The sequence below is a fragment of the Hemicordylus capensis genome, chromosome 2 (genome assembly GCF_027244095.1).
Source record: "Hemicordylus capensis ecotype Gifberg chromosome 2, rHemCap1.1.pri, whole genome shotgun sequence".
Taxonomy (NCBI): domain Eukaryota; kingdom Metazoa; phylum Chordata; class Lepidosauria; order Squamata; family Cordylidae; genus Hemicordylus; species Hemicordylus capensis.
In genome coordinates this window covers 34,124,186-34,149,880 of record NC_069658.1, presented here as the reverse complement: position 1 = coordinate 34,149,880, position 25,695 = coordinate 34,124,186, and the positions used below count along the sequence as shown (strand labels likewise).

Sequence of the window (25,695 nt, the reverse complement as noted above, 5' to 3'; positions counted from 1 at the left end):
GTACCCTTTCCCCCCTTGACGTTGTATGGGCAAAAAAGTGTGGGCAGTGGGGCTCAAAACATAATTTAGCAGGGCTCAGAACATAATTTAGCAGCTAATTTTTTTTAATTTTAATTTTAAATACTTAGGATGTGTAGAATTTAAATTATTGCCTCCAGATCCTTCTTCCTAATATAAATTTATTGGACATAAATGAACCCCAAACTTCAACACAAAAATTCAGAATCCTTGATTTTTTTTTTTTTTAAGGAAAACTTCCCATTTCTTCTCATTACTTTTTTTTTTAAAAGCACAAGCTTTCTTACATTTTGTCAAACATGTTATGAAGTTCAGAAAACACAGTATCTTCCAGGACAAAAGAGACATGTTATAGAGGCTGTGGTTGCAAAGGGGAGTTGAAATTATTGTATATTCTCATATGGAATGAGAAAATAAACCACATGAACAATGAGAGAACTCCCCATTGCACGTAGAGAAGCTACTCTCTCCATCTCAATGCATCAGACCGAGCAAGTTTACTAGAAAAGACAACTAAGGGGAGACATGATAGATTATGCACGGTGTGGAGTGAGTGGATAGACATTTTCCTCCCCCACTCTTAGAACACTAGAACCAGGAGGTCATCCCATGAAACTCATTTCCGGGAAATTTAGGATTGACAAAAGGAAGCACTTTTTCACACAGCGCTTAATGGGATGTGATGATGGCCACAGCTTGGATGGCTTTAAAAAGGGTTTAGAGAAATTCATGAAGGACAGGTCTATCAATGACTGCTAGTCTGAATGGATATAGTTTACTTTCAGGCTCAGAGGAAGGATACATCTGAATACCAGTTGCAGGGGAGCAACAGCGAGAGAGAGAACACGCCTTCATCTCTTGCTTCTGGGCTTCCCAGAGGCATCTGGTGGGCCACTGTGGGAAACAGGATGTTGGACTAGATAGGCCTTGGTTCTGATCCATCAGGGCTCTTCTTATGTTCTTAACTAAGAGTCCGGTACCATCTTAAAGACAAACAACTATATTGTAGCATAGATATCTGTGGACTGCAGTCCATTTCATTAGATGCAAATATCTTCAGCTGGCAGGTATCCATGCCAATTGAAGATCATGCATGAACTCATCAGATGCATGAACTCTGAATTATACATCACATTATCATATGCATATGATGATGTGGCTTATAATCCACAAAATCTTATGCTACAATGAAGCATAAATCTTTAATATGCCACAAGACTTGTTTTTGCTGCAACAGACTAAGACAGCTGCCCTTCTGGAAATAAATCTAAACTGATAGGTAGCATATTATTAAACAGACTGAGATTATTATTTTATAAACTCTACAGGGAACATACATCCAAGGAACAAAAGAATCTACCTTTGAAATTTTATGAAACTTACAAGAATTCATTAACTGAGTGACACCCCTTCTCTTCCCCAAAGCCATTCAGCTTTTGTTGATAAATTGATTCTTTGATTGATTGATTCAAAAGGAGAGCAGAAGTAAATAGAACAACATAGAAGACTCTTCACAATTAAAAAAAATAAAATACTGGAGTGTATTGTCAAATACACATTCCTCTGAAGGTCAGACTAGATATGGTGAAGCTGCTGGACACATTTTCCCAATTCACATATAAAGCTGTTGAAGGCTCTACTCTGCACAAAAATGGTATCCTGTTCTAGGCTGAGCTGGGGTGTCCACTGAGCTGAGATCCAGGAGTGACACAGCTCCAAAGATAAAGGACAGCTCCAAAGATAAAGGAATCAGCTCCACCAAAGATAAAGGAATCAGAATCTTGGCAACCTCCTAGATCAGGGCTGCTCAACTTCGGCCCTCCTGCAGGTGTTGGCCTACAACTCCCATAATCCCTGGCTATTGGCCCCTGTGGCTGGGGCTTATGGGAGTTGTAGTCCAAAAACAGCTGGGGGGCCTTAGTTGAGCAGGCCTGTCCTAGATGAAACTGTGACAAAATAACTCCAGCAGCTTCTTTTTATGGTTCCTGCTAAGGCAGAGTGAATTAGCCCTGCCCCTTCTCTAGCAAAGGTTAACTTGGCAAAGATGAACTATTTAAAATGGTGGCTCTCTTATCTTTAGTGGTGGGGAGAAACTGTCCCTATCCAACCCCAACACAGTATCCCTCCAGTGGGATCTGGGGTCTACCTTGTGTTTGTGTTTATAATGTAAGCCTTTTGGGAATAGGAAACCAATCTCTTCCTAATATTATTTTTTCTTTGTAAACTGTATTGAGAACTTTTCTATTGAAAAGATTAATTAATTAATTATGGCTCTGTTTTTAAAAGGGGCCTTGTCCAATTTCTTAAGCACAGGATCCATTGGTAGTGGTGGGGGCTCTACAAGAACTGATGGCTCCTCAGAGGACCCCTCTGTGTCAAAGGCAGGGTTGTATCTAGGGGTGCTGGTGCTGGCTTGGTTTCCCCTAGTTCACCTGGTGTGGGGATTCTGGCAGTGCATGGTCACATGGGGTCTGGGTCATAGGGTCTTCCCATCCCATCTCATCCCTGGACTGTCTGCCTCATCTTTCAATTGAGTTGTGTGTATGTCTTGGATTTGGGGTTATAACAAAAGGAGAGCAGAAGAAAGGGGAGCAAAACCAGCCCCTTCCTGACTTACCACACGTGATAAAATCATGCATGGTGTGGAGAAAGTGGATAGAGAGAAATTCTTCTCCCTGTCGCATAGCACTAGAACCAGGGGTTATGCCATGAAATTGATTGACAGGAAATTTAGGACCAGTAAACGGAGGTACTTTTATTCATTCATTCATTCTTTCATTCATTCAATTTCTTTTCTGCCCTTCCAAAAATGGCTCAGGGTGGTTTACACAGAGAAATAATAAATAAATGATTTATCCCTGTCCCTAAAGGGCTCACCATCTAAAAAGAAACATAAGATAGATACCAGCAACAGTCACTGGAGGTACTGTGCGGGGGGTAGATAGGGCCAGTTACTCTCCCTCTGCTAAATAAAAGAGAATCACCACAGTAAAAGGTGCGTCTTTGCCAAGTTTGCCAAGTTGCTTTTTCACACCATGTATAATCAACATGTGGAATTCTCTGCTACAGGATGTGGTGACAGCCAACAACCTGGATGGCTTTAAGAGAGGTCTGGATAACTTCATGGAGGAGAGGTCTATCAATGGCTACCAGTCGAAGGGCTAAAGGCCACCTCCAGCCTCAAAGGCAGGATGCCTCTGAGTACCAGTTGCAGGGGAGTAACAGCAGGAGAGAGGGCATGCCCTCAACTCCTGCCTGTGGCTTCCAGTGGCATCTGGTGGGCCACTGTGAGAAACAGGATGCTGGACTAGATGGACCTTGGGCCTGATCCAGCAAGGCTGTTCTTATGTTCTCATGATCTGTTGCTTTGAGCAGTTTTCTGTCTATCCTGGATCCAGTACCAGAAGTGAGCCACATACAGGAAATAAAACTACTTAAAGCAAACAAGCAGAATGCAATGGGGAGACTAGCAGGAAAGGGCAGGTTTTGCTACCTTCCCCTACATTTGTGTAAAGAGTAGATCCACCCCTTCTTTACATGTGAGTAGGGCATACTGATAGGCATAGCAGAGGCTTGCATTTTGGCCGGAATACAAATACGTTAAATAAAAATAAATGAATTCATGCATAAAATGCACATCTTGTCCAGTGTTCCCCAGGCCTGATATTCTTCCAGACTCTACTAGAAGAGAAGAATGCTACATTACAACAAACTGCTGTTCTTCTTTTCCCATACTGTGGTATTTCATCAACAAATACTCCCTTCCTCTCTTACACAGAGAATGAAATGTGACAGATCACTTGAGCTATTTCATTGTTTCAAGAGCTTCTGGAGTGCCAAACAGCACAAAAAATGCTGTACCAATTTCTATTGGCTGAGACTCCCAAGAGACAAAGAGATGCAAGATACTTCAGGCAGTGAATTGGAACTCTATTATCTAGAACGGCTATTCAACTGAACAAGCAGCCTAACTCCATTGGGCATAAACCTAAAGCTCCTATTTGGACTGTGACCATACTATACAAATAAGTTTTTATTATTAGCCATTGCAGACTCTGTTCAGTGCACTAGAGAGTGCACTAGAGGAGGGATGGCAAGGTATATCTTACTGTTTTGGAGTTTCATCATGATCTTAGGGCCAGCCAGAAGACAACCATACACATTTCACATACAGTGGTCCCTCGACTTACGAAGATAATCCATTCCGAACGGATGTTCGTAAGTCGAAATTTTCGTAAGTCGAAAAGCGCATTCACGGAGGTCTGGAAACATTCGTAAGTCGAGGGAGCCGCATCTAAAAATTCGTAAGTCGAGGGAGCCGCATCTAAACTGGCAACGACTTCCGGTATTTTTTGTCGTTCGTAAGTCGAAATGTTCGTATGTCGAGTAGTTTGTAAGTCGAGGGACCACTGTAGTTGGAGTTGCCTACATTTTACAGTGACTTCTATGGACTGAATTATTCTATTAAACTTTGGAAAGGAAAAGCTGAGATTTTCAGGGTGCTGAACCACAGAGTAGGAATACGATCCATCCAACTCTGGGCTCTTTTAATGGCATTTCAATGGGAAATAGTTAAAAGAAAATCCACAATGCTACTGAACACAGGAAGTTGCCTTATACTGAGGCATTGGTCCATCTAGGTCAGTATTGTCTACATTTATTGGAAGCGGCTCTCCATGGTCTCAAACAGGGGTCTTTTTTTAGCCCTACCAGGAGGTTTTACAGACAGGGCTTTCCCACCTGAATCCACTTCTGATTGGAGTGTGCCAGCTGGATTTAACCTTACCTCCCTGTGGATTATCAGGAGCCAGGACAGACAAGGCTTTGTTTTTCTCCGAAGGGAGGCTGCAAATTCTGGCTTAGTTCAAGTTATGTCCAGGGTAAAAAAAAATCCTCTATTTCCAGCAGCTTTTGGGGAAAAACCTGGAGCTTCTGCTTTCTCTGAAGGTGTTGATGGAGGTGCTGATGGCTATGCAAATAGTCCATCTAATCCCTCCAATTAAAATGCCTCTAATCTGCTGGGAAGCAGGTTTGCTCTTCAGATACCCAGAGGCATAGAGTTATGGGTGAAAAACCTCCTGCAGATTCCAGGGACTGAACCAGGAACCTTCTGCATGCAAGGCATGTGCTCTACCAATGAACTACAGCCCTACCCACAGAAAATGACGGAACTTAAAATGCTTAACTTTGGATGGACCATTCCTAGGATTTTTCACAGTCATGGTGAACCCACAGATGTGTGGAACACAGGGCACTGCTAATTTATTTTCTGTTTTTGTCATTACATTTATAATGTAGTTCACAACACAAAAATTAAATTCCATTTAAAGTTTTGGTGATGAAGAAAGAGGTTTTACTTGAAAACGTCCACATTTAAAGTACTGAGCTATATCTAATATGCCTAGTGACCTGCCACATAATTTTTTTTGAAAGGTCATTGATAAATACACAAGTTATTTATAAATACACCAAGGAAAGACGATTAAGAGTTCTAAAACCTGGAAAACTTAGAACTATGAGCTCTCTTGCTTTTCTGTCTCAACACATTGGCAATTCTCCATTGTAGAGTAGTCACATATAATAATTTAAATTTATGTATACTGAAATATGTATAACTGTTTGCTGCATCTGCTTTTTATAATTCTCATAAATGCTGTAGTGCAGTTTTCGACTTTAGATCTCTATAGTATAAGAAACACTGTGCATAATGTGAGCAAGTCACAAGAGGCCTGTTTTTGTTGCATCTGCAGCACGTAAACTCAGCATACTGGATGTGCTTTTTGAATCTAAGCAAATAGCATGCTCTAAAAGGTTTTTCAAAACATAATTCAGACTTGAATATCAACAAGCCCAGCTAATGCTTTTGAAGAGCTACAAAAATGAATGAAACTAAACGTTTCCAGATTTTGTGTGTCATTAGGTAGGGTAGTTTACACTTTTAAAAATACATTCCTTTCAGGGTCTGGGTGATGAAGAAGGAAGTTTAACCTTAAAATATGTTCACATTTAAAGTACTGAGCTGCAGTTGCTTTTTATATCTAAGGATATATATCAGAGGCTCCCAGTATCTGCATAATAATGTTCATCCAAGCAAAGGTTCAGCGCCACAATGTTGTTTTTATTGCCTGTTACTTCCATAGCAATATCCAGGCCTGCAACCAGCATAAAAAAAAATTGGGCGGTGGGGGGATGGGTTATAAAATGTTCAGTGAAAACAGTCAGTGGGGCTGGGGAGGAAAGAGAATTTTTTGGTGTGGTAGGTAGACACCGTGCCACCAGCTGGCTATGGGCCTAGCAATATCTAGCACAAGGTGGATCTCTCCTACTGCTTCTACCTGGATTCTTTTTTTCACAGATGGTTGCCTTGGAATCCTTACAGGGATGACTCCACCTCTGTTGGCCAGCTGAGTTCACAGCTACACTTTTAACGTTCCTGGAGGTTTTATGCACAGCAGATTTTACCGTGGGTTTACTGGGAGGCTTTACTGCAAACTTAAAGCTGTCTCAAAAAACCACTGAAAATAGTGGAGTTGTTTACTCCAGAGATACAATTACAACAACAAATATGTATATATTGCTTTTCAACAAAAGTGCTCAAAGTGGTTCACATAGAAAAATAAATAAGGTAATAAATAAATTTGGCTCCCTTTCCTAAAAGGGCTCACATTCATCTAAAAAGAATATAGAAGGTTGACACAAACAACAGCCACTGGAGGGATGTTGTGTTGGGTTTCATAGGAACAGTTGCCCTGCCCTTGCTAAATATAAGAGAATCACCACTTTTAAAAGGTGCCTCTGGCTCTCACTCAGTGTTCCCTCTAAGGCATGTGCGTGCACTCACAGGTTTTTTGATGTCCACTCAGTTTCTTTTGGATCCCACTCAGGTCGAATCAGGAAGGCCCCACTCTGAATGCAAATGCACACACACATACTACCTTGATACTGCTGCCTAGAACAAAACTCATTCTGTGCACAGATGAAAAAAATTAGGGAGAACACTGTTCTCACTCCAGATAATTCCTAGAATTCAGTGGCTATCACAGTTAAGATCTTTTGAGTCTTCCTTGGAACATTACAACATAAGAGGGGGAAAGCAGAAGCACAATTCATTGGTTCTTTTGTTTTGCTCTTTTCTATACAATTTGCAAACCAGTTCTGTAGTATAATCATGAGGGACAGAAGGTGCTCTGCTACGCTGTTAAAATGAGAGTAAAGTAAAATGACAGACACCCTGTCAGAAGTCCCCAAAACCAAGGCAGCAATATTTGACGTGGAGATAGGATTGGATGCAGGCAAAGCTGTGTGGGAGGAAGAAGTGGATAGTCTTTCTATCCAGATATGGGTAGTTGATAATGATGAAAATGTTTTTTGATCAGGTGTTAATTTGGGCAGATGGGGTCATTTTTGAACCAGAGTTCCATCCTCAAGGCACTTAGCAAAGTCATCATGGGTCACATCCAAGAAGATGCCATACTGATTATTGGTTTAGAAATACATACAGCTGGAGCTGGGGAAAAGGCACTTTCAAAGCTAGAAACACATCCAAAGTAAACTAGGAAAACAGTGCATACTATTTAAAAAAAATGCGGCGGGACCCATATGTAAATAAAAAAATATTGAACTGGATAACTAAAGTTTATAAATGTAAATTGCAATCTATTTGTCTGTCTTATTTGGTTACTCCTTATCCTATTTGGATAAACAACGTACTCTGTTGAAGTGCATTTTCCTGCTTGTTATTTACATCAACAAATGAAAGAAACATTACAGTTTTGTCTCAGACTGAGAACAGAAGTGTTTGTATACTTTTATCTTCAGCACTTACCAAAAATCCTCCAGTTCCAGAGTTTCTTAGTAGAGTCAGGCCTAGGTTCATATCCTTCTTTATCTCAGTAACATTTGGGATGCTTGCAAAAGCTGAAAAGTCACAACGTCATGTCAGTTTAGGAAAAAATTCACACTACTGTGTTCAACCTACAATTGATCCTAAGTTGTTTGGGCCCCGTTTATGTCTGAGGATGTTATCTACCTACATCCCATCCCATTTCAACACCTACAATGAAACAAGTGGGACCGTGAAAATAAGTGACATGCAGACTAAGTAACTCATGAGTTAACTTGCCACTGAAATTAATTGGCAAGTTAATCAAGGCTAACCAAATGGGGCTATAGCTCAGTGGTAGAGCATCTGCTTTACATGAAGAAAGTCTCAGGTTGAATCTCTGGCATCTTCAGGTAGGGCTGGGAGAGAGTCCTGCCCGAAATCTTGGATATGCCACTGCCAGTCAGTGTACTACTACAACAAATATTATATATCACTCTTCAACCAAAGTTCTCAAAGTGGTTTACACAGAAAAATAAATAATACATAAACAAGATAGTTCCCTGTTCCCAAAGTGCTCACAATCTAAAAAGAAACACAAGGCAGATACCAGCAACAGCCAGTGGAGGGATACTGTGCTGGGGTTGGATAGGGCCAATTGAAGTGTAGACAGTGCTCAGCTAGATGGACCAATGGTCTGACTTGGTATAAGACAGCTTCCTATGTCCCATTAATTCCAGTGGGATGACTCATGAGGAATTTAGTCTAGATGATGGTGATGATGATGATTCTTATTCTTTGCATTTATATCCCGCTCTTCCTCCAAGGAGCCCAGAACGGTGTACTACATACTTAAGTTTCTCCTTACAACTACCCTGTGAAGTAGGTTAGGCTGAGAGAAAAGTGACTGGTCCAGAGTCACCCAGCTAGTTTTATGGCTGAATGGGGATTTGAACTTGGGTCTCCCCGGTCCTAGTCCAACACTCTAACCACTACACCACGCTGGCTCCCTGGATGTCTCATTGGCTGGATGTCTCGCTGACTGAATGTCTCGCTCACTGGATGTCAGGCACCAGCTTTAAAATACGTGAGCCATCTGAAGAACTGTTCGTAGTAGCTAGTCTATATTTATGGAGGTCATATCCCCTGGATATTTAGCTGTTGAAATATATTTGGGGATCAATGTACTACTACAACAACAGCAAATATTTATATACCACTCTTCTACAAAAGAAACACAAAAGAAACACAAGTTAGACCACCAGCAATAATCACTGGAAAAACAATGTGCTGAGTCTGGAGCTTTCGCGTATCATTTGAAGACAGAATTACTATTATAAATAATTACACTTTATTTTAATGACAGATCATGACACATCTCTGACAAAGGTGGAATACATGCTAAAAACGTTCATCAATTTCAGAATTACAGATCATAACCCTAATCCTAACACACAGAGAGCTTTTAGAGTTCCAGTTTGCAATGCATTATTCTGTCCCCAAGTGTGTTGTAGTCAGGGGAATAGTACTTGGAAAATTTATGCATTTTGGCTTCCCAAGCCAGAGTGAGTCGGACTGCTGCCAAGCACAAAGTTAACAAAATTTTGTTAGGCAAAATGCAGTATAATTTCCCAAGCAACTTTGATGCTGTGCCAAAAGGTGAATTCTGCACCTGGCAAGAGAAAATATAAGGCTACCTTGTCATGGGCTCAGAACCAACATGAGGGCAACATGACCCAAGTGCTTTCACAAAACAAAATGGTCATGAGTAGTTCTTCAGTCACTGCTACACCCTCATTCATTCATTCATTCATTCAGTTTCTATACTGCCCTTCCAAAAATAGCTCAGGGAGGTTTACATTAAAACAAAACAAACAAAATAAATTAACAATTAAGAACAGAGACTATAACACACCATAAAATAACCTATATATATAATTCTCCTGGGTATGCCTTTAGAACGTGCGTCCTGGCAGCCCAGCTGATTGGCTGGGCTGCGGGGTGCCTGATTGGGTAAGGCGCACCCAGGAGAACCAGTGGGCCAGGCTGTGGGCGGCCATGGTGGCTGCCGCTGCCGGGTGGGCCGAGGAGAAGCAGGCCGAGGAGAAGCGCCCGCTGCCGCCGGGCGGACGGCCTTGCGGGCCGAGGAGAAGCGGCCGCCGGCGCCGGGCAGGCCAGCCGAGGAGAAGCGGGCGGCGGTGGGCCTGGCCGGAGCCGCGGGGAAGCGGGCGGCGGTGGGCCCGGCCGGAGCCGCGGGCCTCAGCCGGCAGCCTGGGCAAGAGGGTGGGGGAGAGGAGGCCGGCCACAGAAGCTAGCAAGGAGTGGCAACGCCACCGGCGGGGGTGGGGGAGAGGTAGCCAGCCCCAAAGAGCGCACAGATGCTCTGTGCGGGGTCGGCTTGTTAACAATTAAAATACTCAAAACAGTTTTTAAAAACCCTGGAAAACCAGGTTATAGCAAGTTAAAAACATTTACAACAATTTTTTTTTAAAAAAAGAACATAAGAACATAAGAACAGCCCTGCTGGATCAGGCCCAAGGCCCATCTAGTCCAGCATCTTGTTTTAAACAGTGGCCCACCAGATGCCGCTGGAAGCCACAGACAGGAGTTGAGGGCGTGCCCTCTCTCCTGCCATTACTCCCCTGCAACTGGTACTCAGAGGCATCCTGCCTTTGAGGCTGGAAGTGGCCCACAGCCCTCCGACTAGTAGCCATTGATAGACCTCACCTCCATGAAGTCATCCAAACCCCTCTTAAAGCCATCCAGATTGTTGGCTGTCACCACATCCTATGGCAGACAGAGAGTTCCACAAGTGGATCACGCGTTGTGTGAAAAAGTACTTCCGTTTGTTGGTCCTAGACCTCCTGGCAATCAATTTCATGGAGTGACCCCTGGTTCTAGTGTTGTGTGAGAGGGAAAAGAATTTCTCTCTCTCCACTTTTTCCACACCATGCATGATTTTATAGTACTCTATCATGTCTCCCCGCAGTCGTCTTTTTTCTAAACTAACAAGCCCCAGGTGTTGTAGTCTTGCCTCATAAGAAAGGTGCTCTAGGCCCCTGATCATCTTGGTTGCCCTCTTCTGCACCTTTTCCAGTTCAACAATGTCCTTTTTAAGATGTGGTGACCAGAATTGTACGCAGTACTCCACGTGTGGTCGCACCATAGTTTTGTATAAGGGCATTATAATGTTAGCCATTTTATTTTCAATCCCATTCCTAATGATCCTTAGCATGGAATTGGCCTTTTTCACAGCTGCTGCACATTGAGTCGACACTTTCAACAAGCTGTTCACCACGACCCCAAGATCCCTCTCCTGGTCCGTCACCGACAGCTCGGATCCCATCAGCATATACTTGAAGTTGGGGGTTTTCATCCCAATGTGCATCACTTTACACTTGCCAACACTGAACCTCATTTGCCATTTTGTAGCCCACTCCCCTAGTTTGGAGAGATCCTTTTGGAGCTGCTCACAATCCATTTTCGATTTCACTACCCGGAAGCATTTGGTATCATCTGCAAATTTGGCCACATCGCTGCTTACCCCTGCTTCTAGATCATTTATGAATAAATTAAAAAGTACCGGTCCCAGTACAGATCCCTGGGGGATCCCACTTTTTACTTCCCTCCATTGTGAAAACTCTCCATTTATACCTACCCTCTGTTTCCTGTCTTTCAACCAGTTAGCAATCCACAAATGTACTTGTCCTCTTATCCCATGACAGCTAAGTTTTCTCAGGAGTCTTTGATGAGGAACTTTGTCAAAAGCTTTTTGGAAGTCCAGGTAGACTATGTCAACTGGATCACCTTGATCCACACACTTGTTGACACTCTCAAAGAAGTCCAAAAGGTTGGTGAGGCAAGATTTACCTTCGTGGAAGCCATGCTGGCTCACTCCCAGCAGGGCCTGTTCTTCTAGGTGCTTTACAATTTTATCCTTGAGGATGCTTTCTATCAATTTGCCTGGAACGGACATTAGGCTAACCGGCCTGTAATTTCCCAGATTGCCCCTGGATCCCTTTTTGAAAATCAGTGTTACATTTGCTACTCTCCAGTCCTCTGGTACAGAGCCCGATTTCAGGGATAAGTTAAATATTTTGGCAAGGAGGTCGGCAATTTCACATTTGAGTTCTTTGAGGACTCTTGGATGGATGCCATCCGGCCCTGGTGATTTGTTAGTTTTCAGTTTTTCCAGACAGTTTAGAACATCATCCCTTGTCACTTCTATCTGACTCAGCTCTCTAGCTTCCATCCCTAAAAAGCCTGGTTCAGGAACAGGTATATGCTCAGTATCCTCTGCCGTGAAGACAGACGCAAAGAACTCATTCAGCTTCTCTGCAACCTCCAAATCCTCCTTTCACTCCCTCATTGTCTAATGGTCCAACTGCCTCCCTGGAGGTTTCCTGCTTCTGATTTACTTAAAGAAGTTTTGTTATTCCCCTTGATACTTTTGGCTATATGTTCCTCAAACTCTCTTTTTGCCTCCATTATGGTCACCTTGCATTTCTTTTGCCAGAGTTTGTGTTCCTTTCTGTTCTCTTTGTTTGGACAGGCCTTCCAATTTCAGAAGGAAGTCTTCTTTCTTTTTTTGGCTTCCTTGACGGTACCCGTTAGCCATGCTGGCATCCTCCTGGACTTAGTGGTACCTTTCCTCCTTTTGGGTATACAATCTAACTGGGCTTCTAGTATTGTGGTTTTGAGTTAACTCCATGCACTCTGGAGCGAAGTGACTCTCCTGATTTTCCCTTTCAGATTTCTTTTCACCATACTCCTCATTTTGGAGAAGTTTCCTTTTCTGAAATTCAAAATGTTCATGTTAGACGTTCTTGGTGATTCTCTCCCCACATGCATGCTGAATTTGATGGCACTGTGGTCACTGTTCCCTAAAGAGTCGATGACCCTGACATCATGCACCAGGTCCTGGGTGTCACTCAGAATTAGATCCAAGGTCGCCTTCTCTCTGGTTGGTTCCATGACCAACTGTTCTAGGGCACAGTCATTTAGCGCATCTAGAAATTTGACCTCTTTGTCCTGACCTGAATGTGAATTTACCCAGTCTATGTGTGGGTAATTGAAGTCACCCATATTACAGCCCTCCCTCTCCTTGACGCCTCCCTGATTTCCTCCTGCAACTCCCAGTCACTGTCGGCATTTTGATCCGGAGGGCGATAGCACGTCCCCAGTAGCACAAGGACGGCCAGGCCAAACAGATAGGTTTTGAGGGCTCTCCAGAAGGCCAATAATAAATTACGGATTTTTGCCAGGAGTGCATTCCACAGCCCAGGAACAGCTACAGAGAAGGCCCACCTCTGAGTCGCCACCAGACATACTGATGGTAACTGGAGATCGACCACCTCAGATGACCTTAACGTGTGGTGTGGATCATGCAGAAGAAGGTGCTTTCTAAGGTAACCTGGACCTAAGCTATTCAGGGCTTTAAAGGTAATAACCACCACTTTGTATTTTGCCTTGAAACATATTGGAAGCCAGTTCATCTGTTTCAAAACAGGCATAATATGGTCTCTCCGGGTTGGCCCAGAGACCAATCTGGCTGCTGCATTTTGAACTAACCAAAGTTTCTGAACAACGTACAAAGGCAGCCCCACGTAGAGTGCATTGTCAATCCTGGCGGTTCCCAGCTGATGCACCACTGTTTTGAGGTTGTACTCTTCAAGGAATGGATACAGCTGTCAAATCAGCCAAAGCTGGTAGAAAACACTCCTGGCCATAGCCTCCACCTGAGATACAAAGGTGAGGTCTGGGCCCAGGAGTACTCCCAAGCTCTGTACCTGCTCCTTCCAGGGGGAGTGTAACCCCATCCAGCACCGGAAGAGCTAACTCATCCCTCAGATTCTGAACCCCCACAATGAGCACCTCCGTCTTGCTTGGATTCAGCTTCAATTTGTTATCCCTCATCCAGTCCATTACTGCCTGTAGGCAGGCACTTAGAGAATGAATGCCATTTCATGATGATACATATGAAAAGGAGAAGTAAATTTGGGTGCCATAAGCATACTCATAACACCCAGCACCAAATCTCCTGATGATCTCACCCCGCGGTTTCATGTAGATATTAAAAAGCATTGGTGACAGAATGGAGCCCTGAGAGACTCCATATGACAGCTCCCGTTTTGAGGAGCAACTGTCACCAAGCTCCACCATCTGGAATCTTCCCAAGAGAAAGGAGCAGAACCACTGCAAAGCAGTGCCCCCATTCCCAACTCCCCTAGGCAATCCAGAAGTTACCATGGTCGATGGTCTCAAACACCAGAGATCCAAAAGAACCATCAAAGTCACGCTACCTCTGTCGATTCCCTGGTAGAGGTCATCCATCAGGCCTACCAGGACTGTCTCAACCCCATAGCCAGCTCTAAAGCCAGTTTGAAATGAATCTAGATAATCAGTTTCCTCCAAAATCACCTGGAGCTGGTTGGCCACCACCCTCTCAATTGCCTTGCCCAACCAAGCAATATTGGAGATTGTCCTATAACTATCATTTGCTAAGGCATCCAGGGAAGGCTTCTTAAGAAGCGGTCTGATCATTGCCTCCTTCAACCATGGTGGCACCCTACCCTCCCTCAGCAATGCATTTATGATATTGACTAGGCCATCTTCAACAATCTCCCTGCTAGATAGAAGCAGCCAAGTTGGGCAAGGATCCAGAGAACAAGCGGTAGGCTGCACTGCCTGAAGCAACTTGTCCACATCCTTAGGAGTCACAGATTGAAACTGATCCAACCTAACACTGCAAGAAGGATTGTTGGAAACCTCCTTCATAGACCCTGCAGAAATAGTGGAGTCCAAGTCAGGAGATTTTCTCTGCAAAGAACCCATTAAAAGTGTCACACTGAACATAGTGGGACTAACTTCTGAATGGGCAGAAGTTGAAGAATGGGCACTTGCTCTGCTAAGCTCATTTTAGAGGAGGGCTACTTTGGAGGGCTAGCCACTGTTGAACCTGATGGTTCTCACAATGGTGGGGCGGGGGAACCAGGCTGGGCTCCCAGGCTGGGCTCCAATGGGTTTCCCCCCATTGTGAGAATAGCCTCTAAGTCTACATTTTGAGGTTGTTCACATGACTGGACAGGCAGGGGAGGGGATGGCTGGATAAACTCACCTTCCCCCAGACGAGGAAGTTCTTGGTTTGAGCGCACGAACCGCAGTGTGCAGCTCCAGAGGCGGGGATGACATATCCTGGCCTCTGGGAATCCCACAAGATTCACAGAATTCTTGTGAATCTTCAGTTCACAATCCACAAATAATCCATAAATACTTCTGCAAGTCTGGCATATTAATACAGTAGGTCCTGGTTATTTCTGAACTCAAACAGATGGATTTTGCTCCTCCCCATCAATGAGTACCTTACTCTTTCTGAATAACCAACCACCTTTCTCTAAAAGGTGTGTCTATATGAGGGTTTTAAAGCTTTTTTGGTTTGGGAAGCTTTTTTAAAAAAACGTTTTTTGACACTTTGTATTTTACAATGCCTCTCCCAGTGTTAACCTATACATGCTTATTCATAAAGAAGCCCACTATGCTAAATGGAGCCTACTCCAGGTTGTTCAGCACAGGCTTGCAGCCTAAGCGAAGTCATTCAGAATGCAAATTGTCAAGTGTGTCATCCTTAGCAGTCAAGTGTGTCATCCTCGCAGATCTGAATGGTAAAACCAACTGATCTCTCCACCCCTCCCGCTATTCTGTTCATTACCTTAGCAGATATCTGATCAGTTCTTCCATTTGCAAAAACAAACATTTAAAGCATGTCAATAAATGTTACATCTTACTCTGCAAGTTCATCTTAAAACATTCAGTTCCACTTTGATCAACAGCACACTTATAGATGTCTCCCATTCTGTTATTTGGATATCCACTCCAGGGTGAACCAACAAGCAACCTGAAAAATAAACAAAATATCCTTACAAAATGTTCTACCAGCTCTGCTGGAAAACTTCACTCTAAAATCACTTAAAAGGTCTCCCCTTGTAGAGTCCTGTTAGGGTTCCCTGATAGGAATGCTTCAGAAACCACCCCCTGTTCACCATATGACCAATATGGAGATCAAAATTTACATACCTCTTGTTTGTTGGCTTTCAAAATGTTGATCTCTCTCAAGCTATTTCTTAGTTTTTATTTAAGGTCCTAGTAGTTGACAGTGATGGGGAAAATTACTCAAAGTAGTCAATGAAATTAAAAGGTCAAGATAGGCATACATGTCAGCCAGCAGACTTTGTGCCTTCTTTTCATATAGGGAGGACTTTCACAAGATCACGCAAGTGGGTGAGTGGGCACAAGGCAGGATTAAGCCACCTTCACCACAGATGATACTGGACTGGCCCCAGCCACGCGGTGCCTCCACATACACACAACTGCTGCCAGGGTGACCAGTGTGGCACTCTGGAGGCCACGGGAATCCCACAATGCTCTACATGATGAGTGTGGTGCATTGGGGGATTCCCCAGGAGATGGGCATTCCAAGCACCCATCTCTGTGACACACGATCTTGAAGCCTGGGTTAACAGAGTCTTCGATCCGTTAATCATGACTAAAAGCTAGGCTTGGCATTACAGCAGTACCGGGATCCACGTGGATCCTGGCAATTCTCATGGCCTGAGCTTGGCTGCTTGAGAGAACAGCCTCAGGGAATGAATCATTTGTATGAACTAGTGCATAGGTATGCCCCTGGTGGTGCAGTGGTAAATGAGCCCCTGGTGGTGCAGTGGTAAAACTGCCGCCCTGTAACCAGAAGGTTACAAGTTCGATCCTGACCAGGGGCTCAAGGTTGACTCAGCCTTCCATCCTTCCGAGGTCGGTAAAATGAGTACCCAGAATGTTGGGGGCAATATGCTAAATCATTGTAAACCGCTTAGAGAGCTTTGGCTATAGAGCGGTATATAAATGTAAGTGCTATTGCTATTGCTATTGCTAGGTACTAGTGGATATAATTATGAGTATTTGAGGCATTTCTCCCATTGTACCTAACCAAAATATGCAAAAAAGGCTACATTTATAAGTTTGCTATCCAACCAGTAAGGTCAGTAGTAAAAAAAGGATTAGTCTGCATTCCATCACAATGACAATTATTAGAAATTAGTTCAGTTTCAACAGTGTGACAATTTCCAAGTTAATGGCTAAAATCCATAATTTTTTTTCCAAAATAGCAGAGCCCCACATAACTCTGCACTGTGACAAAAGGAGCCACTCTTCAAATAATTTCCATGATTTCCCAAAGAACAGGAGCAGCTTGTGGGAAGGGGGTACAAAGATCTGCCCTAAGGAGAAGCAGATGGAGAAAACTGTTTGCATGAGTGCTGTTGTATTCGCACTACTTAGGACTTAGGATACCTATGAGACCTGTGAGCTGCAAACATTCACCCCTTTCCACTCAAACCTGGCAAGGGAGGGGGTCATCTCATCTCACACTTTGCCCTTCTTTGAGGCAGGGGATATGTAACTTACAAGATTCCCTTTGGCTTCCCACATCTAGAAAGAGCCATTAAACAACCACTTAAACATCATGTTGGAATCCTTTTAACAAAAGGAGTTATTCAGCTAGCTCAGGGTTCCCAATCTTGGGTCCCCCAGGCAGAGTTGGACTACAACTCACATCATCCTCTGCTACAACAGAAGGCCATTGTTGCTGGGGATGATTGGAGTTGTAGACCAACATAATCTGGGGATTCAAGGTTGGGAATCCCTGAGCAAGCTCATGCCTGCTCCAACAGAAAGCATAAAGCAGCTGGGGAAAGGAAGCAGATACAGGCTCCAGATACCTAGCTACAGTATCTCTACACCTAACAGCAGCTATAGAGGAAGTGTGATGGTTGGCATCAGCAGCACTAGAGCTGTCAATTTTTTGAAGCACAAGCAACCACCCTCCAGGTGGGATTCCTGAGAGAGGTGCTTTAGAGTCAAGCAGAGAGTGGCAGTTAAACCGTCTAACTGGTAGTTCATAGGGTTAGATAGGGCTTGGATGAGCCAGTGACAGGGACGGTTAGGGCTAGGATCTCTAGTGAGGGTCTCTGCATTGGTGGGTTGGATATTGGGAGGTGGGTGGTAAGTTGTATACATCAGTGAACATCTCTAGTTAGCAAGCGTGAGGTGTTGACTTATGTATGAATGCTGGATGTGTATGGTATATACAGTGAGTGAAATAAGTATTTGATCCCCTGCTGATTTTATCCGTTTGCCCTCTGACACAGAAATGACCAGGCTATAATTGGAATGGTAGGTTTATTGTAGCTGTGAGAGACAGAATAACAACAAACAAACCCTCAAAAGCCCAGTGCCCAAAAGTCAGCGATGGATTTGCATTGTAGTGAGGGAAATAAGTATTCGATCCCCTATCAACCAGCAAGATTTCAGGCTCCCAGGTGTCTTTTCACTATATGCAGGTAATGAGCTGAGATGAGGAACACCCTCTGTAAGGGAGTGCTCCTAATCCCAGCTTGTTACAGTACCTGTATAAAAGACACCTGTCCATAGAAGCAAGCAATCACTCAGCTTCCAAACTCACCACCATGCCCAAGACCAAAGAGCTGTCGAAGGATGTCAGGGACAAGGTTGTAGACCTGCACAAGGCTGGACTGGGCTACAAGACTATCGCCAAGCAGCTTGGTGAGAAGGTGACTACAGTTTGCACGATAACTCGCAAATGGAAGAAATGCAAAATAACTGTCAATCTCCCTCGGTCTGGGGCTCCATGCAAGATCTCACCTCGTGGAGTTGCAATGATCATGAGAACGGTGACAAAGCAGCCCAGAACTACACGGGGGGAACTTGTCAATGATCTCAGGGCAGCTGGAACCATAGTCACCAAGAAAACAATTGGTAACACACTACGCCGTGAAGGACTGAAATCTTGCAGTGCCCGCAAGGTCCCCCTGCTCAAGGCAGCATATGTACAGGTCCGTCTGCAGTTTGCCAATGCACATCTGAATGATCCAGAGGAGACCTGGGCGAAAGTGTTGTGGTCAGATGAGACCAAAATTGAGCTCTTTGGCATCAACTCAACTCGCTGTGTGTGGAGGAGGAGGAATGCTGCCTATGAGCCAAAGAACACCATCCCCACCGTCAAACATGGAGGTGGACACATTATGCTTTGGGGGTGTTTTTCTGCTAAGGGGACAGGACACCTTCACCGCATCGAAGGGACGATGGACGGGACCATGTACCGTCAGATCTTGGGTGAGCACCTCCTTCCCTCAGCCAGGGCATTGAGAATGGGTCGTGGATGGGTATTCCAGCAAGACAATGACCCAAAACACACAGCCACGGCAACAAAGGAGTGGCTCAAGAAGAAGCACATGAAGGTCCTGGAGTGGCCCAGCCAGTCTCCAGACCTTAATCCCATAGAAAATCTGTGGAGGGAGCTGAAGGTTCGGGTTGCCAAACATCAGCCTCAAAACCTTTCTGACTTGGAGAGGATCTGCAAAGAGGAGTGGGACAACATCCCTCCTGGGTTGTGTGCAAACCTGGTGGCCAACTACAAGAAACGTCTGACCTCTGTGATTGCCAACAAGGGTTTTGCCACCAAGTACTAAGGCATCTTTTGTGAAGGGATCGAATACTTATTTCCCTCACTACAATGCAAATCAATCGCTGACTTTTGGGCACTGGGCTTTTGAGGGTTTGTTTGTTGTTATTCTGTCTCTCACAGCTACAATAAACCTACCATTCCAATTACAGCCTGGTCATTTCTGTGTCAGAGGGCAAACGGACAAAATCAGCAGGGGATCAAATACTTATTTCCCTCACTGTACATGGATCTTCAACCAGAGTGGCTGTTTCCAGTGAAAGGGCTAGGAGTCAGGGAATGCTTGTTGTATCCAACACATAATCTCAGCAGATTATAAATCTAGTCTGTGTTAAGGTACTATGTTTGAAACATTGTTATAGAAACCTTTACGCATGTAAAGCCCTGCTTTGGCAGAGAGAAACCTTGAAGCTCCTTGTACATCAATAAACCTGACTGTGTTTTATTTTAAAGTTCACTCAGTGTCCTGTGAGTTAAACTTCTCTCCATGCAGCCCTCAGTGATACTCAGGGGCGTAACAAGGCTGGAGTGGGCCCAGAGACAAAATTTTAAAATGGGCCCCTTACTGATACACGCACACACACTTCACATGTGACTTGCCTCTTGGGGGCCCCATAAGGCGTGGGGGCCCCCAGGCAGCTGCCTCCCCTTGCCTAATAGTAGTTACGCCCCTGGCGATACTACTAAGAGGTAAGGGTATGCACAAAACTGGTCTGCCCAGTTCGAGTCCAAACCGGACCTGAACCGGACATGTTCTATTTTGTGCACCTCCAAATAACCCCTGGTTTGGCTCGAGTTTGAACCAGTTCGGGGGTTCTGACTATTTAAAAAAAAAAAATTAACTCACTGCCTCCCCACTGCTGCGGTGGGATCTCTGGAGGTTCCCCGTCCCCCCACTAGCCAGCCCTGGTCTAGTAAAAGCCTGGTTTGGGCAGGTTTGGGCCTCTGTGTCATTACAGGTCACCAGGGTCATGCAGGTGTCCATTGCGTGCACACAGCGGCTTCCAAAATTGCCACTGAAACTACAAAGAGCCCTGAAACTGGCTGAAAACTACCCCAACCAGACCTTTACAAGACTGGGGGAGTCTGGTGGGGAGAGGGGGAACTTCTGGAGACCTCTCCCACTGCCATGGCAGTGCCCCCAGAGGCGGTGAGTTCATTAAAAAAATATTTTAACAGTTGGAACCCCTGAACTGGCCAGGGGGTTTCGGCTCAATGTCAGAGCAGGTTCAGTTTGAGGCCAGCTTGATGTTGAGCCCTTGAACTGGGCCTGTTTGATATCTAGCTGGTTCAAATTCAAACCGGCTCGCACTAAGGCATTGTCAGGACACAAACTTAAGCGTGAATAGCTTGGTCGTGGCAGTGGAAGCTTGATAAAGGGAGGAAGAGATAAGAACATCATTCTCAGTAAAATTGGTCCACCAAGTTATAAAGTGATTAGCTTCTCTAGTTTTGGGACACCCCCCCCCACCCATTAGCAGTGTCTCAGAGTGTTGAGCAGGGTACGGCTATGCACAGGAAGGCACATCAAAGAGGGAAGTACTGAGCAGGAGACCACTAGAAATAAGTCCAGGGATGGCAATGGATACATCAGTGGATCCATTGTAACTCCAAGAGAAATGAAACAGCTTTATCTCCAAAGAGTGAGAGCAACACAGCTGTGGCTTGTGCTAGGGTACTGGTGGATGCTGCACCACCCTGGAGCTGACCGTGTTCTGACAAAATATCTTTTTGAGAAACCTGCTGTACAAGTCTGTATTTTATGTTCATTTCCTAAAAGGCAAGAATTTATTTAAAGAATAGATTCACTATTAAAGCATCCCAAGTAGATCTTGGAACTATCCAGAGTAGTAGTAAACTAACTTTATCACATAAGTGTCATAACTGAATGTCTGGCTGCACTGGAGTCATCTCGTAATGATGGGTTCTGTCTAAGAGATGTAGCTGCGAAATAATATTCACAAAGACACTCAGCGTGAAAATAACCAAGAATAACAACTGACTTCTCAGATCAAATATAACCATTCTGCTGCCTATTATGGTGTTTTAAATTTGTGACGCAAAATACTTGCCAGCTTTGGTGGCTCATCTCCATCAACCACTGCCCACTTCCTGTGTTTTACTAAAACAAATATGCAAAGTTATTTGCAGATGCATACCTTACTCAGCACAGTGAATACATCAGCTTTGTCTGGTGCTAGTGGCAGTGGGTGCATCAAGTGTGAATGGGTGACATGTATCCCAAAATACTTGGTTACATGCAATGAACAATTGGGATTGGCTTTGGCTTCCAGATGCATGTCCAATGTGTGTTCAGATATATAGTATACAACAACAAATATTTCTATACCGCTTCTCAACAAAAGTTTCCAAAGTGGTTTGCATGGAGAAATGATAAATAAATAAGACTCTCCCCATCACATTTTGCTACAGTATGTGCATTCCATGTAGTATATACATAAACACCTAACCTGTTGTTTGACTGAGGCTAATATGTCTTAGATGAATGTTGTAAACAAATTGCACTTCATGATTAAAGTGCCATTGGCCCCAACATTTAGCCCATATGAGATTTCTCAAATTTACAAAATTGTGCCTCCCTTCTAAACATATACAGTCCTCTCTGCCCCAGTCCCCATTCAACAGGTATAGCTGCTTGGCTCTGACAATCCTTTTATTAACCCACCATTTTATTCCCAGCCTGAATTAAGGATACATCCACAGCCCTCCATTATAAGGATCCAAATGGGGGTAATGACCAATACAGGCTGTTCTCACAAGCAGCCAAGATCAGGCTAGGGCAGCTAAGCCCAGGCTTGGCTGCCTGTGAGAACCCACGGGAGCTGACCGGCTCCCAGTGGCACCTCAGCGGCAAACCCACCTAGGGAGCCTACTTCTTAACTGGGGTTAAGGGAGTGAGCGCTCCCTTAACCTTGTTCATTTGCTCTGCTCATCTGCCAATCTATTTATTTGATCTGCTCATCTGAAGCACTGATGGGTGCCCGCCCATTGCTTGGGGGATCCCCACTGTGGGATTTCCGGGGGCCGGGATGACATATCTGCCCCCCGCCAGTGCTCCCTCTAAGGTGTGCAAATATGCATGTGCTCACAAGTATTTTTTATGTCTGTTCAGTTAATTTTAGATCCCACTCAGGTTGAATCAGGAAGGCCTCACTCTGAATGCATGTGCACACATTGCCTTGATAATGCTGCCCAGAACAAAACTCATTCTGCACAAAGATGAAAAAAAAAATAGAGCGAACACTGCCCCCTACACTTCCATGCTCTTCAGGGCAGCGGTGTGCCCAGATAGTCCTCGGCAAACATCTGCGGGGAAGGTAGGCTTCTGCAGCCTTCCCTGCAACCTGCCTGCCAACCTGTCTCCCTGGTTGTGAGAATGACCTCATCATTTAAGAAAGCCCAAACCTTTATAACATGACAAGTAAGAAGAGCAACTCCTCTAATACCTGCTGTCCTCTCACTCACTGCTAGAAGGGCATACCCCTCCACCTGAAAAATACAGAAGGAAGGAATATTTCATATAATAATGCACTAAATCATGCCCTTGTAAATGAACTGTCATGACCACTTTGGCAATCTTTCTTTAAAGTAAGATAGAGGAACATACAGTATATTGAATATCACCCCGATATTGTATTTGTTCACTTTTTAAATTTTTTGTTTTCGGGAGCAATATGAGAAGATGACAAGCAAAACCAAAGCAAAAATTGTCTGGAGAAGACTTCAAAAGCATATGGAAGCATCCATTACAAATCTATCTATCCATCCTTCTGTAAGCCATCCCAAATTCTGTAAGTGAAAAAGCCCTGTTTTGAAATAACCTTACACTTTCTTTGAGGTGAGGGAGGCGGCTATCTCAAGCAGAGAGTTATTTGGGCATCAAAATACTCCCTGCTACTTCACCTGCATCCCTCTCTCACCCTCTGCAATCTAGGCAGCTCTTTAGCAGGCAGTGGAACAGTGACTGCTTAGTAAAGAGATGCTTGTCTCCTTTTGAACACCTCCTCCCGCTCCATTGGGTTGATATGAGAAAGAGGAGGAAGCAGAAGAGGAAATGAGGCACTTCCCTGACTTTCTCATTGTCATCGTAGCGGCAGTGGTGAGTATGTTCATGGGCAGGCACACGCACAAAATCAAATGGCCGTTGCTTGAAAAAAAGGAAGGGGGTGGTGGTATTTGGTGCCCTGCTTCAGGTGTGAAGTGGTCTTGGGCTTCCACTGAATGAAGTATTTGTTATATGATGTTTTTAAAATTAAGTAGTTAGTTAAATGCACTAAATGTTTACTTTGTATTCTCATTGTGCTGTTTTATAACCTTGCAACCCTTATCTTGCACAATACTGTGTGACTAAACTTAAGGAAGTATTATTAGTCAGCTTTCTAAACATCCTCCCAATGAATATCTTTGCCAGTGGGTCTGAATTCTAAGAACTTGAACTACGCAGACACAATGACAAACATACAGCAGACTGTGGGAGGGTGAGATCAAAGTACAACATGTATTATGTGTGGAAAATGTATTATCACATAGCTCAAATACAGGAATGGGTGCAGCACAAAGTCAACTTTAAATCCTTTGCAATCTAATGTTCTCAGTAGTCTTTATTTTATACTGCCTTTAAAAAGAAGAAGAAGAAAACTGACTATGACATTAATACGTATGAGAAAATGGTGTTGTAAACTTTGAGCTTGTTCTCACAAGCAGCCAAGCCTGAGCTTGGCTGCCCATGAGAACTGATGGGATCCATACGGATCGTGGCAGTGCCTCAGCGCCAGACCCTGCACTGAAGCCCAGCTCTTAGCTGAGGTTAAAGGTATAAATGCACCCTTAACCCAGCTGCCAGGGATCATGTATCAGTGCAAACTGCTTGCAGCTCACATTGACACAGAGATGGGCACCTAGACCATCTGTCCCCTGGGGGAATCCCCCAGGGCACTGCACTTCGTACACGGTACAATGTGGGATTCCCGGAGGACAGGACGAGTCCTGGCCTCAGAGCGATCCACGCTGCATGGAGCAGGGCTGATTATGTGGGAGAACAGTTCACGCTCCCAGCAACCAAAAAACAATCATCGGGGGGGGGGAGGAGGCAAGGTTTGTGGAGCCTCCCCCCCCAGGGTCCACCCAGTAGCTTGTGTGACTGGCCCCTTTGTGTAAACTACCTAGAGGCAGGAGCACAGGAACATAGGAAACTGCCTTATACTTGAGTCAGATCATTGTTCCATTGTCTACACTGACTGGCAGCGGCTTTCTAAGGTTTCAGGCAGGCGTCTCTCTCAAATCTATTGGAGATGCCAGGGAGTGAACCTGGGACCTTCTGCCTACAAGCAGATGCTCTACCACTAAGCTATGGACCCATTCCCAAAGGGGAATATCTTACAGCAGACAGTGCTCACATGTAGTCACCCATCCAAATGCAAACCAGGGCAGACCCTGCTTAGTTAAAGCATTCTCCTCCTCATATGTATTTTGGCAGTATACAAATGGGCAAATAAATAAATAAAAACGTTAATTCAGTTAATTTATGCTCCCAGATGTGGTGAAAACAGAAAGCACTGACTGGGTGATAGCAGAAACAGACAATTGAGGAATGGAGCCAGGGGCAACCCCCTCATGTGTCAAGGTGAGGTGATGGCCTCAGGTGGTGAGTGCAGGCCCTTTGCTAGGGATGTGCATGAACCAGTTTGGCGATTCCAAAAGGAAGCGCCAAACAGTCTCCAACGCTGGCATTCAAACGGGTTCAGCTGGCAGGGGGGTGCTTTTAAAGGGGCAGGAAAGGAGCTTTGTTCCTTACCTGCTTGCTCCTGCCCTGCCATCCCGCCCCCCCACTGGCGGTCAGTTTTTCAAGAGGCACACGGGGCTGCAGCGCTGCTTCCTGCAGCCCCGAACGGAAAGCACATTGCCAGTGCACGTGCACCCCGGCCATGTGCATGCCGACACTGATCAGGGCTGCAGGAAGTCGCGCTGCAGCCCCACACATCTCTTGAAAAACTGGGTGCCGGCAGGGGGAAATCAGCAGGGTGGGGGCGGGCAGGTAAGGAGCTCCTTATCTGCTCTTTTAAAGGCACCCCTCCCCTCCCCACCGCCACCACCCTGGGGCTGCTAGCTGAGGCTCCAAACAGCAGTGTAGATGTATCTGGAAGGTGAGGCCAATACAGGGGAAAGAGAGGCAGTGCCAGCGAGGGGGTGGGGCAGCACCAGTGCCAATTCTGGGGAAGGCCAGTATGCAGCATATTACCTTTGCCTTAAGTCATCAAAAGCAACGGGTCAGCCCTAAACAGAGCTGTATCTGTAGTATGGG

The 25,695-nt window shown here is 44.7% G+C and overlaps 1 protein-coding gene across 4 annotated transcripts in view; it reads right to left on the bottom strand.

Annotated features, from left to right (window-relative positions):
• ITGA2 (integrin subunit alpha 2) overlaps window positions 1–25,695 on the bottom strand; it is a 112,965-nt gene that overhangs the window by 53,066 nt on the left and 34,204 nt on the right. For 3 of the 4 annotated variants that reach the window (XM_053296120.1, XM_053296122.1, XM_053296123.1), the window contains exons 3-4: window positions 15,625–15,734; window positions 7,844–7,935 (exon numbers count right to left, since the gene is read on the bottom strand). In XM_053296120.1, the coding sequence (XP_053152095.1) occupies window positions 7,844–7,935; window positions 15,625–15,734 (202 nt within the window). Of the gene's footprint in view, window positions 1–7,843; window positions 7,936–12,337; window positions 12,636–15,624; window positions 15,735–25,695 lie in introns of those variants that run through there. The other variant, XM_053296121.1, reaches the window with a different exon arrangement.